Below are 15,735 nucleotides of genomic sequence, written 5' to 3'. Positions count from 1 at the left end.
AGGTTGAAGAAAAAAATTGTATGGTTGGGAGGAATTGAAAGAGAGGTAAGGAGATTGTGGTGAAAATAAAAAACTGAAGGTAATAAGGAGAAAACACAATAAATCCGATTGTGTGCACTGACGAGGATCAGCCTCAGGCTAGGCCTCAAGGAACCCGATGTGAAAAGTCTGACGTGAAGCAAAACCGAACTAGAAACACACAGTAAACACGGAGACAATAAATTAATAGTAAAAACGCAACAAAAAACGACCGAGAAAACTTTATCTTTGAGAAAGTTGGCAAAGATCATAAAGAACACCACCGCAGCTTAAAAACCGGAACTGGAAGCCTAATTTTCACTAATTTGTAATTTCTCTCTTTCCATTGATAAAAACTGACACTATGCACAAAGAAGACAAGTCTCAGAGAGAAATTTCCCCAAAAACAGGTATTTCCAAATGTAGCATTCAAGCAACAATACAGAAGCATATTGAGACCAGAGAAGAAAGCTAGAAAACAGTTTGGAAGACCAAAGAAACTCAACAAAAGAGATAAGCGAACGCTTAAAAGTAGATGATCACAAATTCAGCAAAATTCAGCAAAACAGATTAAAGACAAGCCTCTTAAGAAATAGAAAAGAAATCAAGTGCTGAAGTGACTATACCCAAGAACTGGCACTGACATCAAGGGTTCAAGGTGGACTCATCTGTTGTCAGATGGTCTCATCAAAAATTGTCTCCATGGGCAAGTTTCTGTCAAAAAGCCCTTTCTGTGTAAAGGTAACAAAGCCTACAGACTGAAACATTCCTAAACACATCAGAGTTAGGATGCTATTCAGTGGGAAAGAATGGCTCCCTGAAAGTCCTGACCTCAAAATCATACAAACTGTCTGGGATTATTTAGAAAGGAATAAAAACTAAAAACAACCAAAATGAAAAGACATTATGGGGAATATTTCAAAATGCAGGAGCCAACCTCCCAATGGAATTTCTCCAGATTTGCAGGAAAGCATTCCAAAACAGATATCTGCTGTTTTGAATGAAAAAGGTGGTCACACCAAATATTTATATTGCATGCATTAATATTGTAAAATACAATTCATTTTTGTTTCTTCAATAAAACATCATAACTATAATGGCACTTGGTACTCGGTGGAGCACATACCTCCACCAGGCTTAACAATGGACATTTTATAGCCCATTGATAGGATGGATATGCATCCGGACCTCAACCAAAATCGAATCAGCTTGTTGTTTTCTTTCATTCATTCTACCCAACTCATTTTTCAAGTTTTGTTCTAATCCGTCCATAACTTTTTGAGATATGGTGCTATATATCGTTTTTGGCCATATCTCTCAATAATGAAGAATCACTTTAAAAATTCTAGTATCCCGATATAGATCTGTATCTTCACCAAAATCAAATAAATTCATCCTTTTCACGCACTCACTTGTCTGCAAAGTTTCGTCCAAATCCATATACAATTTTTAGAGACATCCTAATCACAGACAAACAAATAGGGGGTGAATACATGATCTCCGTTCACCTTCCGTGGTAGAGGAAATAACACTTTTTATTTCTCAAAATATGCCAATGTGACAATAAAATCATGTTTATTTCAGGTGTCTCAAGACTTTTGTACAGTATTGTGTCATAGTTATTATTATTATTATAATTACCTTCACCACCAAAGGTGGGCCAGAGGTTATGTTTTCACCCCTGTTTGTTTATCTGTATTTCTGTTTGTGAGCTGTTAGTTACATAGCATGATATCTCAAAAAGTTATGGATGGATTCAGATGAAACTTGGTGGACAGGTTGGGTGTGTGTGACAAGTACGAATTGATTAGAGTTCGGTGAAGATACAGTTCGGAATACTAGAATTTTTGAAGTTTTTAAAATTTATTATTATTTGCTATGTAGTCTGTGGCTTCTGGTTGCTTCATTTACTGGGAGTGTAGTTGTGCTAGTTATGCAGTGCCCCCTGTTTCCAGTAAGCTGGTACTCATTTTTCCAACCTCGAAAGATTGACAGGCTGAGTCAACCCACCTGGTTATATTTAACAGCACAAATGGGTCTCAAACTCGAGACACTAAGATCTTAAGCCAGCCAAGTTAACTGTTAAGCCAACACCAGACAATTTTTTCAGTGATTCGTCATCTTTGAAAGATATGACCAAAATCGATATGCTGTATCGCATGATATTTCAAAAGATTATTGACGGATTCAGACGACACTTGGTAGACGGGTTGAGTATATGACAAGGACGAATTAGTTATATTTTGGTGAATATCCAGATCCGGAGCTGGATACTGTAATTGTTTTCTACCCCGTGCACGTGAAGCAAGAAGTGAGGTTTAGCGATTGGCTCACTTCTGTCTGTCTGTACTTCTGTCTCCGAAAAACGTCAGTTTATGATCGAGGAACAACTTCATTTGACTTGAATGTTATATTTTGAACACAAATCGGAACATGAATCAGAAAACAAACCTGTAGTTCAGCAGTACTTTGGTTCTAAATTCGTCCAAATCACGCGTGCACACAGAGGTGTGAGATCATAATTTACTCTATCTGTCTGCCTGGCAGTCTAACAAAATTTAAAATAATTCTAAACAGGAAACTTACTGTTTTTAAGGATGTCTTTAAAGTCTCTATTTTATTTCAATTGAATTATAAATTTGAACACTGTAGAATACAAATCGTCTTTTTGCCACTTTCAAAACTCTTGCATTTAGCAGTACTTGGGCATGTTAAATAAGGTGGTATATAAGATACTGCAACAATGGCGCTAAATTTGTGGATTTTTTTTATATGTCCTTTAAACTCATTATTGTATTTTATTTAAATTATAAATTTGAATGCTGCACGGGGTAAGGTGTTGTATGAATCCTTTGTTTTTTAAGTGATTCTTCACTTAATTTAGTGATTTAAGTGATTGAGAGAGAGTGCCAGAAACAATACATAACACGCTATTTCAAAACATTGTAGATGGATTCTGACAAAACTTGGTGGACAGGTTGAGTATGTGACATGGATGAATTTATTGGATTTTGGTGAAGATCTGGATCTGGATCTGGATACGGCCTATTATTGGGATACAAAATGTAAACTGTTCAGCCTGGTGGAGGTAAGCACTTTTCTGAGTGCTGTTATCATTATTATCAATATTATTATTATTTATTATTACCCCGCACATGCGAAGTGAAAAGTGAGGTGAACCAATTGGTTCATGTCCATCTGTCCATCTGTCAACAAATGTCAGTTTATGATTGAGGAACAACTTATTTAAACTGAATGTTATATTTTCAACATTAATCAGAACATTAATCGGAAAACAAACCTGTAATTTAACAGTACTTGGGTTCTGAATTTGTTCTGATCGCACATGCACAGAGAAGAGTGAGATAATATCTTTACTCTGCCTGCATGCCTGACAGTTAAACAAAATTGAAAATCATTCCAAACAGGAAACTTACTATTTTTAAGGCCGTCATAAAGGACACAAACAACAGGCACAAATAACAAATGTAACGCATTGTAGAGGGTGATGTAATAGACACTTGTCAACGGCGGTAAATTCCGGAATTATTTTATTTATAGAACATTTTTACAATCTTTCTTTTATTTAAATTTAATTATATTTGTGAACATTGGAGAGCACAAATCACCTTTTTTGCATTTGCAAGAACTTTCAATTTTGCAGTACTTGGACATGATGAAAAGGGTGGTGGATAAGACTGCCTCAAGCAATAGTGCAAAAGTTCCAGAATTTTATTTTTGGGATCTTTAAAATTATTATTTAATGAAAATTGAAGTATATCTTTGAGCATTGCATGGGGTATCATGTTCTATGAACTCTCTAGTTATTGTGATCATGAAATTCCATCACGATACTATTGAGGAAAGAGCCAGTTTTACTAAAATTATATTCCATAAGAATAGCAGTTTTGAGGACAAAAGCCCATTCCTTTTCATCTTGTGTTTACCCATTAACCAGAGTTAATTGCAATGAACCATTTAATTTCATTGTTCTACACTGCCTCCGAAACAATATCAACAAGAAAGGAACACATTTGAACACAAATCCTCAGCCCACAGGCTGGATTCACATTTACTTTAAGCTATTTTTCAAAAACAAGTAAACATATGTCTCGACATGCAAAGAGACCGAGACTGGTATGGTATGAAATACTTCCTACAGCCCCAAAAAATGCAAAACTCCTGATTGCCCATACCATGGCTCGAATACCTCTAAGCTGTCTAGCCTGAGTTTGAATCCCGACCCAGCTATAAACTGTCATTCCCAGTGATTCATCAATGTGTGTGCCATCCCTCGGATGGACGTGAATCCGGGTGTCCCATCTTCCAGCATTAGTTGGTGTACGCTAAAGATCCCACGGTGTCCTTGCGAAGAGTAGGGAAGCTATCGATGGCACCAGGGCCAAATTCCAAATTCCTGCACCAACCTTCGGAGAACATCAGGTGTGGCTAGCTGGTTCATGAAAGACTTGGGCCAATTATCTTCTTCCGACAAACCTCACATGAATGTCAGAATAAGTGTAGCCTGAAGGAAGAAGAAGAAGAAGAAGAAGAAGAAGAAGAAGAAGAAGAAGAAGAAGAAGAAGAAGAAGAAGAAGAAGAAGAAGAAGAAGAAGAAGAAAAAAAAAAAATATTTACAGACTGCAAATAGTATGCGCATACATATGTGGAGTCCCTATATGTACTATGAGTGAGGACATATTGCAGTTTGAAGCCATTTTGTTTGCGTCAAGCATGGCGCACCGAACCTGCTCCCATTGTATGCGAAGCACAATGTGTCCGTTTTCCAATCAAGTTGTGTTTTTCTGCATCCAAAAGGAAGATTATGTTACTTAATACTTTTCTTGTTCTTCCAATGTATCAGAATAAGCATATACAATCAGACAGGATTGATTTAACTTTGAAACGTATAACAGAAACCGTGGCAAGATTAAGTGTAATGCACGATTAAAGGTTCATGCTGGTGACTGCCTAATTTGAGGTGTACAGAGCACGTGAATAGAAGAAACACATATTATATAGTGACAGAATTCAGAAATTTGAAAGAAGTGGAAGAAGGAAAGTGCAAAAGAGAAATGGAGGCACACCATCCACACCAGATGAGCACACCATCAAGAGAGTACAGAATTAGGAAAGATAACAATTGTGAATGAAAAAAAGCGAAAGATCTTGAGACGATTGATTGATTGTGTGCTCTGCCTGAATGCAGGTCCATGGCTAAATGGTAATGGTGACCATGGGTGGTTTATTACAATTACCTTCTCAGCAGTGAGTCAGGGCAGGAATTTGGAATTTGTTCAAGGTCCTGGCAAAAGGACACCCTGGGATCTTTCAGGTCCACCAACTAATGAGAGGAGATGGGACACCCGGGTGCACGTCAATCCAAGGGATAGCACACACATTGATGAATCACCCTGTCTGTGAAACACTGGGATGACAGTTTATAGCTTGACCGAGATGTTGTGGTGGAGAGTAAGTGGGAGATGTGGAAAGTATTGGGGAGTGGAAGGAGGCATTTGAGAAGTATGGACTAAGGATGAGTATGTAGAAGACTGAGGTGATGTGGGTCAGGCAACAGAGAAAGGAAATGAATATTAGGTTAGAGGGGAAGGAGATCAGGCAGGGAAATAGGTTTGATTACCTGGGAGGAACAATGACTAGGATGGTAAGTTAGAGGTAGAGCTATGGAAGAGGATTCAGGTGGGTGTAAATGTGTGGATGAGGGTGGAGGCAGTAATGGCACACAGAAAAATGTCAAGGGAATGGAAAGGGAAAGTTTTGGTGTCTTGTGTGATGCTGGCCTACCTTTGCGGTCTCAAAATGGTGGCACTGACAGAGAGACAACATCACAGGCTGCAGTTCTACAAGAACAACTGTGTCAGGAGGATTGTGGGGGTGAAGAGGGTGGATAGAAGGAGGATTGATGAACTGAGGGAGGAGATTAGTGTGCAGATGAGCTTGATGAGGAGATTGGTAAAAAGCAAGCTGAAGTGGGCTGGACACTTGGAGCGGATGGAGGAAGAGAGAAAGGCAAAGAGAGTGGATAGGTTGAGGGGGAAAGGCAGGAAGAAAAGAGGTAGACCATGGTTGAGATGGGAAGACTGCATGAGGAGGGATATCAATAAGGTGTGGTGGTTGGAAAGTGGAAAGAGTTGGATGAGGACAGGGGGGAGTAGAGGAGTATCATGGGTAAGGCAGGGTAGAAGCTTGGTACTGTTTGATCTCACACCTTATAAAGGGAAGAGAAGGATGAAGAAGAGGAATAGCAACAATAATAATAAGGATAACAAGGAAAATAGACAGAAAATGTCAAAGCCCCCATTGTTTTAGTAATTTTGCTGCATGGAGTTAAAGGGCTAGTCCATATTTATTTACAACTAAAATGGCCGCCAGTCAACCAGTCGGCCATCTTTGATCATATTGTAAAATAAAGTTAGGTGCAAGTGTATGCCGTCACGGACAGCGCTTGTGGCAAGTATGGATAAAATCGGACCGTGCATGTGTGAGAAATGGTTGGGGACACATTTAAGTAACAAAATGGCCACCAGTTTGCCATCTTGGATCTGATCTCCAAAAAAATGACGTGCACATGTAAGCTATCATTCTTTATCTGTGCTCCAAGCTTGAACAACATCAGTAAATGCATGTCCGAGAATTGGTTAAGGACGTGTTCAACATCGTGTTTTTTACAACGAAAATGGCCGCCAGTCGGCCATCTTGGATCTGATCTCGAAAAAAAGACGTGCATATGTAAGCCATCATTCATTATCTGTGTGCCAAGTTTGAACAACATCAGTAAATGCATCTCTTAGAAATGGTTGAAGATGTGTTCAATATTGGGGTTTTTACAACTAAAATGGCCACCAATCTACCAGTTGGACATTTTTGATCAGATCACAAAATAAAGTGAGATGCACATGTATGCCATCATGTGCTGTGCTTGTGCCAAGTTTGAACAAAATTGGACCATACATATCCGAGAAATGGTTAGGGACATGTTTAAGTTACAAAATGGCCACCAGTCGGCCATCTTGGATCTGATCTTGAACAAAATGATGTGCATATGTCAGCCATCATTCATTATGTGTGCAAAGTTTGAACAAGATCTGTAAATGCATGTCTGAGGAATGGCTGAAGATTAGTTCAACATCGTAGGGGGGAGTTTACAACGAAAATGGCTGCCAGTCAGCCATCTTTAATCGCATCGTGAAACAAAATGATGTGCTTACGTACACCATCACGTTTTGTCTTTATGCCGAGTATGAATGAAATCGGTCCATATATGTCCGAGATATGGTTGTGGACGCATGCACGTATGGACTGGAAAATCGAGACCAAGTCCATAAGCCCTCGTTTCGGACGAAGTCCAATGGAAACTAATGACATGCCCCTTCTCCACCCCCCCCCCAATCCCTGGCCAAGTCAAAAACGTCATAGGATAAGAAGCTGTGAAAATAATCCCTGAAAATGTATAATTATGGTTAAAAAGGACTCAAGCATGTAGAATGTTGTGCACATGCACATACACATGCACCCCCTAAGCAACTGCCTTCAGGGGCAGGTGTTTCCAGCATACGAAATGCACAATTTTGCAGAAAATTTCCTTGTAGTTCCTGAGGAGACCCTCGTGTATCATGTATTATTTTTGTTTGTCCATTTGTGATTTTTGAAACCATATGATGTTTTTTAAGGCAATCATGAACCCACAAATAAATGATGTGGCTACCTCCACTGAAATTTCTGAGAATTTGACCAACTCGATTATTTGCTGCTTTTAATACTGCATCCTGTCTTCATGAAATGGTGTGAAATTGAAATTTTTATTATAATCAGATTTGTTGAAATAATAGTTTTGTTTAACTTTCAGTAAATTGCATTAAATTAGGTCAAATTCAATATATCGGTGAGGTCTATTTGGCCAGAGAACGAGTCAAAAAGTTGAACGGAGTTGTACTCGTATATATTCTTTGATATTTTATGTCCACCTCATTGTTGACCTGACACCTGACTTAACATCACTTATTAAACACAGCGTTATTACATCTGCCACCGAAAGTGGACGGAGGTTATGTTTTCACGACTGTCTGTCTGTCTGTGAGCAGGATATCTCAAAATTTTGTCGACTGATTCGGACGAAATTTGCTGGACATGTTGGGTGTGTGACACGGACAAATTATTTCGATTTTGGTGAAGATCCAAATCCAGATCCGGATCTGAGAATTTTTTAATTTTTCAAGTGATGCTTCACCATTGAGAGATAAGGCCAAAAACGATATATAGCATGATTTTTCAAAAAGTTGTGGACGGATTTATTACGACAAAACCAGGTGGATGAGTTGGTTGGGTTACGAGAGCAAGCTGATTTGATTTTGGTTCAGGTCCGGATCCAGATGTGGCCTGTCAGTGGGATACAAAACGTAACCTGTTCAGCCTGGTTGATGATGCGGTTCCTGGAACTGGCATTACACCAGAATGGCAATTTGGATTTTTTTGGAAATCGGGCCAATGGCAAGACATCAGAAGGTAAGCACACTAACTACTGCTGCCTCTTCCATGCTGTGCTGTGAACATATCATATTAGAAGAGTAAATCAGGATAAATACATTCTAAATGGCAATGATTTCTTCAGTTTGACATACAGAATAGTTTTTCGTTTTTTTTCCTTTTGTATGTAGCACATCGTTGCTGGTGGTATAATTTGCTGTGGGTGCGGCTGCCTTACTGATGCAATGCCCCCTGTAGGTTCGAGCAGGAATTTGGAATAAGATCAAGGTTCCGGAGATAACTGCTTCCTCATCACAAAGGACACTGTGGGATCTTTGATGTCCACCAACCAATGCTAGCAGAAGGGACGCAGTGCAACGGCCATTTGAGGGACGGCACACACATTGACGCCTCGGCCTGCCTGCGAAACACCAGGATGGAAGTTTATCGCTGTGCCGAGATTCAAACCCTGGCTGGACAACTCTGCAGTGAGTGGGCATAAGTTTAGGCTATCCTGCTCACCCTACAGAATGGTTGTCATGTTTTGAGATGGGAGAAACATTATTTAATGGTTAAGATTGACAACCACAGTGGCAACATACACAATGCAATGCATGCTTTCTTGAAGAGTCTTCTGCACTTTGGAAAAGCTGAAGAAAGCAAAATCTAGTTATCTTTTCATACCTGTGCCAGCGCATCAAAATTGCAAAAACCTCGAAAAAGATGCTCCACATTCTTATGTATTGGGCCACCTGTTTTGTTACATGTGACAAATTTGGTGGAAATGTTGACTCCCTTCCTTGGAGTAGCTTGGTCGTTGAGTGGTTAAACCTTATTACATTACCCTCATTGGTGTGAGCTTGATTCCCAAGGTTGCTCAGTGGAAATTCCCGCACCCTGCGAGGAAGTGGTGACCTGTGCAGGATATGTTTAACCACAGAAACGACAACTTATTGTGAATGCCTCTCATCTGCACCACAACCACCACCACCACAAGCATGAGGCATTCGCCACCATCGTAAGCAAGCACCCTGTGAAGACCATGGATTTCACCACTATACCATACCCTTGCACCGCACCAGCCCACCAACATGCATCATAAACCCGTTTGCTAGTCTGTAGCCCCCTTCCTCCCCCCAATCTGCAACAAATAAATAGCCCTGATGTTCAATTAACATTTCAGATAAATTTGATGACTTGCACTCAACTTTCGAAATGAGAAGCTAGTGTTTTAATTACTACATCATGTTACACTCCACACATAAAAAAAATTTCCATTTTTCATTTTCAATAGGCCAATGGAGAGCTCCCCTGATGAAAATAAGCTGCCTTGAACAAGCTCTCATTTACAGCTACTTTGCGTTGACAGGAATTGTGAGACCAAGGCACAATCTGATTCACTGGACTGTAGCTTGTGGCAAGTTAATCCATTTGTCTATAATCTTGATCCAAAATAACATCACAAGTGACTAATGTGAATCTTGACCCGTTGGTAAGATAAATTGTCGATTTGAATCGAGATTCCCACAGGCTGTAGCCAATAGATCTATTTACTGAACTAAAACAACACTCCCCAATCCATTTTATCACCTTCCTTCCCACCCACTCGCTCCTCCCGTCCGTTTCTCTGAGCTGCTGATTCAATCTACTCGCAATGCAGACAGCTGCGCAAAAACTCACCGGGACGCTTCCACGGGGTCGGTGCTCTGCCTCTGTATGCGGGGGTTGTGGCTCGGGTTGTCCCTTGCTCCACCTCCTATGGGCACATCCGGAGATGTGTGGCTTATCTTCACAGGCAGCTCGTGCAAAGTGTCAGAATCAACAGGAGCAGTGGCAGGAGCAGCCAGCTGTGGAGGAGGTGGCAGCGATGCATCCTCCCGTGTTGCCTTGTCGTGCTCGAGCCCATTAACGTCCATGGCCGGAGCGGTGGCCCGTGGCAACGGGTAGGGCGACCCGAGTGGCAGTGGCATCGAATGTGCATCGCGACAGCGTTCCCGGCAAGGGATCCAGCAGAGTTTCCACGAGACGAAGAGCGAGACCCCGAGGAGAGCCACTCCGCAGAATGTCACAATGACCGCGAGCAGGCTCACCGACACATCTACGGGGCACGGCGCGAACTGTATAGGGCAGACGAAGTGAGTAGTGCCCATTATAGTGATGTGCACCTTGGAAATATAACTTAGAGGATTGTGCATCTGTTTAGATATATTGAATTTAGAAAGATGCGTTTAGATCAAATTTTTAATTTGGAGGCACACACAACCCATGGGTATTAAGGACAGAACCCTCGGCCTTGAGTCTCAAGGTATTTTACAGAGTTGTACGAAGCATTAGGTCTTGCAGATGAAGACTTTAGACGAAAATATTTTCCTAAGACCGGTTATGTGTGAAAGTTTAATTTATTGTTATTTATTTATTTACAAGTTGTTAACGGAATGATTCCTGGAGTTAACGGAGTTGAACATCACATGCGATATTTAGCCTTCCGAAAAACCTCAAAGTCATCAAGTGATCAACTTTAACTTCTCTTCTCACGACTGTCTTTCTTTTTCTACCATGTATGCACTCTTCTCCACTCTCGCACATCCAAGTACCATGTCCGTTTGTGTCGGTTGGTTTGTTTCCAACAGCCATATTGTTGGCACACTGACCATCATCCTCCCCCCCTCCCCCACCCCTTCAGTCTTCAAAACTTCTGTATAAATACCTTTTGCAATGAAGCTTGTAGAATTTAATCAAATCTTTGGTCAAATGTCATATTGAGGCATAAAAGCATTTATCGAGTTGATTTGTTTTCCAGTTGAGGATAATTAAGTGGTATGAGGCAGATGTTGAGTTAATTTTTTCATTTATGCACAGAGTGATTCGAGTTATGACATGTGTGATGTCTTTTTGGAGATTCTCGTCGGATTCTTGTCGAAAGTTTATTTTTGGGAAAGAAATTTTTACCTGGAAGTTATGAAAACTGTTGTTTCAATGAGGGAATTAGGTATTATATCCACCACTTCAAAATGTCACGTTCCTCCATTATAAACATCATTCCTTTTCTTTAGATATCTTTGAAAAGGAAATTGTCAACAACACCAGAATTCATAGGAAATTTAATTTTACCAACTTTCGATTTGTGAACTTTTGCTGAACAGCTACACACACACACACACACACACACACACACACACACACACACACACACACACACACACACACACACACACACACACACACACACACACACACACACACACACACACACACACACACACACACACACACACACACACACACACACACACACACGTACAAACATACACAGATACACACACAATACACATCCACACACATAAACGCACAACACACACACACATACACACTTACAAACACACACACGCACATACAAACAGACACACACATACATAAAAAACATATACACACACATACAAACATACACACCATATACACACGTACACCATACACACACACACACACACACACACACACACACCATACACACACCACAAACACACAGACACACACCATATACATACACACGTACAAACATACACAGATACACACACAATACACATCCACACACATAAACACACAACACAAGCACACACACATACACACTAACAAACACACACACACATGCACATACAAACAGACACACACACATACATAAAAAACATATACACACACATACAAACATACACACGTACACCACACACGTACACCACACACGTACACCACACACGTACACCACACACACACACACACACACACACACACACACACACACACACACACACACACACACATACACAATGCCTGGTGTTGGCTTAATGGGTGGTGGGCTTGAGATTCTCGGATCCTGATTTCAAATCCCACTATCCCGTTGAATTAATACCAGGTGGGGTTGACTGCCTGTCATCCGTCTGAGGTCGGCAAAATGAGTGCCAGCTCGCTGGTATCCTGTGTCAGAGTGGTGACCCGTCCAGGATTGCGTCCTATAGCGAAGGAGACTGCTTAGGCAGCACCAACGCCCTGCAGAGTATGGTCCCAATGGATGGATGGATGGGTACATATACACACACACTTTCCTGTATAAAAAACACACACACACACACCACACACACACCATACACACTTTTACCTCCATACATGTGTGCACTTACCTACACACACACACACACACACACACACACACACACACACACACACACACACACACACACACACACACACACTATAGATACTTTTACTTACACACACGTGCACGCACTGACCTGCACACACACATACATACACCATACACACATTTTTCCTCTACACGTGCACACACTTACCTGCACACACACACACACACACACACACACACACACACACACACACACACACACACACACACACACACACACACACACACACACACACACACTATAGACATTTTTACCTACACACACGTGCAAGCACTTACCTGCACACACATACATACACCATACACACACTTTTACCGACACACGTGCACACACACACACACACACACACACACACACACACACACACACACACACACACACACACACACACACACACACACACACACACACACACACACACTGATACATACACACTGCAGTTGCATACTCCAGTTTGTTGGCAAGAGTATCCATGTAATATTGTGCGGTTACCACTTGTGCTGCCTCGTGTATATCATCTTTACCCCAATAAACGGTGGTTGTGAAGTTCCGGAGGGTTGCGGGTCGTTGCAGAGGTCATAAATTTCTGGGGGTTATAATGAGTTAGGGAAAGAAAGAGTCCGTCAGGGAGGGTAAAGTGTCGCGATGTGCGGGTAGCTGGCTGTCCTGATTACGGTTATAAAACAGCAGCGCGGACCGAGAGTAATTACTGCCGTTACGTTTGGAACGCTGCTTGTTTATACAAGGGGCGTGCTGTCCTTGTGTGCAAACGCTTCCACCGGGCTGTCCTCAAACACTGCGGGCACGACTGTCCGTCCGTGAGAACAGAGTTTACCTCCAAGAACAGTGGGGAACGTGATGAAAAGTTTTTCACTTATTGGACCGGTCTTTTAAACTCTTAAAAACAGCCCCGAATGAGTCTCCCCCTAAACGATTAACGTTTGTAAAGCAATCAGAAAGCATCAATTCACGGCTAAAGGAATATCTCGCGTCGTTCGGAAACACAAACGAATGGTTCTGAAAACAAATTTTGAAACCGCATGCGTTGATCATCGAAATGAAGCTGTTGATTTTATCAGGAGTTTGAAGAATCGTGCACTTTTGGTCGATGAAATGATCAATTATATTCGACAGTCTTTCAGCCATCGATTCGAATTGAAAGCAATCGACGAGTTCGAATGGTTTCCTGACAATCGTCAGCAAATCTACCTCGTGGAAACTTTGTGCGCATGAAGATCGCCTCGTTTAAAAAGGACGGGACATCAGCACCTTGCATTGCACCGCTTGTAGGATCCTCCTCAACTCTTCTGTTTTGTTCTTCTCCAACTCTTTTTTCCTCCCACCTCTAGTGAAATACACTTGTCAAACTCCGGGAAGAAGGACGAAATAGAAAATTGGCGTCTTTAATTGTTTTTATTCTCAAAGTGGCGCGTCGCATTATATGAAGGGGTGAAGGCTGCACAAACGCACGAATTCCTCGACGATCCTCGATGTGAAAAAAAAAAAATCTCGTTCGAACCCAGCGATGAATCATGCACCGAATCGATGCGGCCGCTGCATTGCAATGTTTTCGAGGCCGTGCGCTCTTTCGTAGCGTGTGGTGCGACGTCATAAATAATGCTCTACCTTGAGAACAGGTGCCAGTATGCAATACTCTCTCTCTCTCTCTCACACGAAATATCGAGCCTGTGACTGTGACGTCGCACCGAGATATTTAGAAAGAGAACGGGCATCTTGCGAGCTGGTGGAACGCTATATTGACTATACGTGCCGTCTCTTCGACGGCGCTAACGGTCCGCGAGGATGGATGTTCGATTCTCAGAGACCATGGGACCTGCAACCCCTCCCCTACCCCACCCTTTTCCCTACCTGTGTTGGATGGACGGTATCCTCTCTGGTCAGGTGGTAATAGCTCGTCGAAGTCCAGGCATCGCTCCTGTAGCACTACCCCTTTGAAGCAGAGTTCAGCTACGATGCTGAGCGCTTTCTGACACAGATCGGTGTCCGGGTCGGTCGGCATTTCTCCGCAGCATCATCTCTCGCTGTCCCTGGGCCCCTCCGGGTTCGTTGGCCGGTGCTTGCGCCTGGCCGACACTCGCACAGTCTGTTGCCCGGCGCCGCGGCGGCTGCGCTGAGCAGGGTGGGTGGAGGGTGGTTGTTGGAGAGAGGAGGGAGAAAGAATGCACTGGAGGCAGGGGTGTATATTGTAATGGGGGAAGGGTAAGGGAAAGGATTGCTGAGGGTGGAAGGAAAAGGGGTGAATGGGTGGGTATTGGGGCGGTTGGAGTGGGAGGCGCTGCCCTAGTGTAAGCTTTCATCAATAGAAAGACGTGGACATGCGCAGAGCCGCCTCCATTGATCAATGCGCTCGCGCTTTTCTTCCCCTGCGCCGCCAGTCGGCAAATGCGAGCATGGATTGAGTCCGGGTCCAGATCCTGCGCCGTTCCGCCAAGTCCCTCCGTGAGGGTTCCACGGAGAGCCTGATCACTCATCTTCACAGCTCTTTTGCACACCGTGGGAGCCACTTGGGACGTGCTCATTTTCTGCATTTACGACCGGGAAAGATGAAACGGATTGGCAGGGCCTTAGAACCCTTCTCAAGGGTCATTTTCACTGATTTCTCGTTTGAAGCTCATCAGACAGAGGCAGCTCAGATTTTTTTGGGGTTTCAGAAAAGCTACTTCGATTGGTCTTGCCCACTAATCACAGATGAACTCGACATTTCTTGTGTTTTGTCATTGCTGCATTTTAATATTTAAAATATTATACCAGGGCATGCAATATATCTCGGGGATGACACTTAACTCTCTCATCTGATATCTTATTACATGCTTTACATTCATGGAAGCTCACGACAGCTGTTATATATCAGCAATGACCCAATGCCGCAAGGTAGTTAACCCTATATACGTGATCTTTACAGGAAATGTAATATTTGACTAAGGTACAGGCTATACCTGGAAAGACAATGGCAAACCACATCGTGTATTCCTGACATGAGACTGCTTCGGCAGCACCGACATCCTGGAACACGATA

At 42.2% G+C, this 15,735-nt stretch overlaps 1 protein-coding gene and 1 long non-coding RNA gene across 5 annotated transcripts in view; one reads left to right on the top strand and one right to left on the bottom strand.

Moving 5' to 3' along the window:
* Positions 1 to 14,962, bottom strand: part of LOC147024526 (synaptotagmin-9-like) — a 181,247-nt gene extending 166,285 nt beyond the window's left edge. For 2 of the 4 annotated variants that reach the window (XM_085884531.1, XM_085884532.1), the window contains exons 1-2: positions 14,568 to 14,953; positions 10,183 to 10,600 (exon numbers count right to left, since the gene is read on the bottom strand). In XM_085884531.1, the coding sequence (XP_085740657.1) occupies positions 10,183 to 10,600; positions 14,568 to 14,718 (569 nt within the window). In that variant the 5' untranslated portion in view covers positions 14,719 to 14,953. Of the gene's footprint in view, positions 1 to 10,182; positions 10,601 to 14,567 lie in introns of all 4 variants that reach the window. The other 2 variants (XM_085884534.1, XM_085884533.1) reach the window with 2 other exon arrangements.
* LOC147024524 (uncharacterized) overlaps positions 10,523 to 15,735 on the top strand; it is a 141,500-nt gene continuing 136,287 nt past the window's right edge. The window contains exon 1 of the long non-coding RNA XR_015059076.1: positions 10,523 to 10,637. This is a non-coding gene — a long non-coding RNA (uncharacterized LOC147024524). The remainder of the gene's footprint in view (positions 10,638 to 15,735) is intronic.

This window comes from Eptatretus burgeri, chromosome 6 (assembly GCF_056783735.1).
Source record: "Eptatretus burgeri isolate ZD-2024b chromosome 6, Ebu_testis_v1, whole genome shotgun sequence".
In the NCBI taxonomy this organism is placed as follows: domain Eukaryota; kingdom Metazoa; phylum Chordata; class Myxini; order Myxiniformes; family Myxinidae; genus Eptatretus; species Eptatretus burgeri.
Note: the sequence above shows the minus strand (reverse complement) of the source record. Positions and strands in the feature narration are given on the sequence as shown.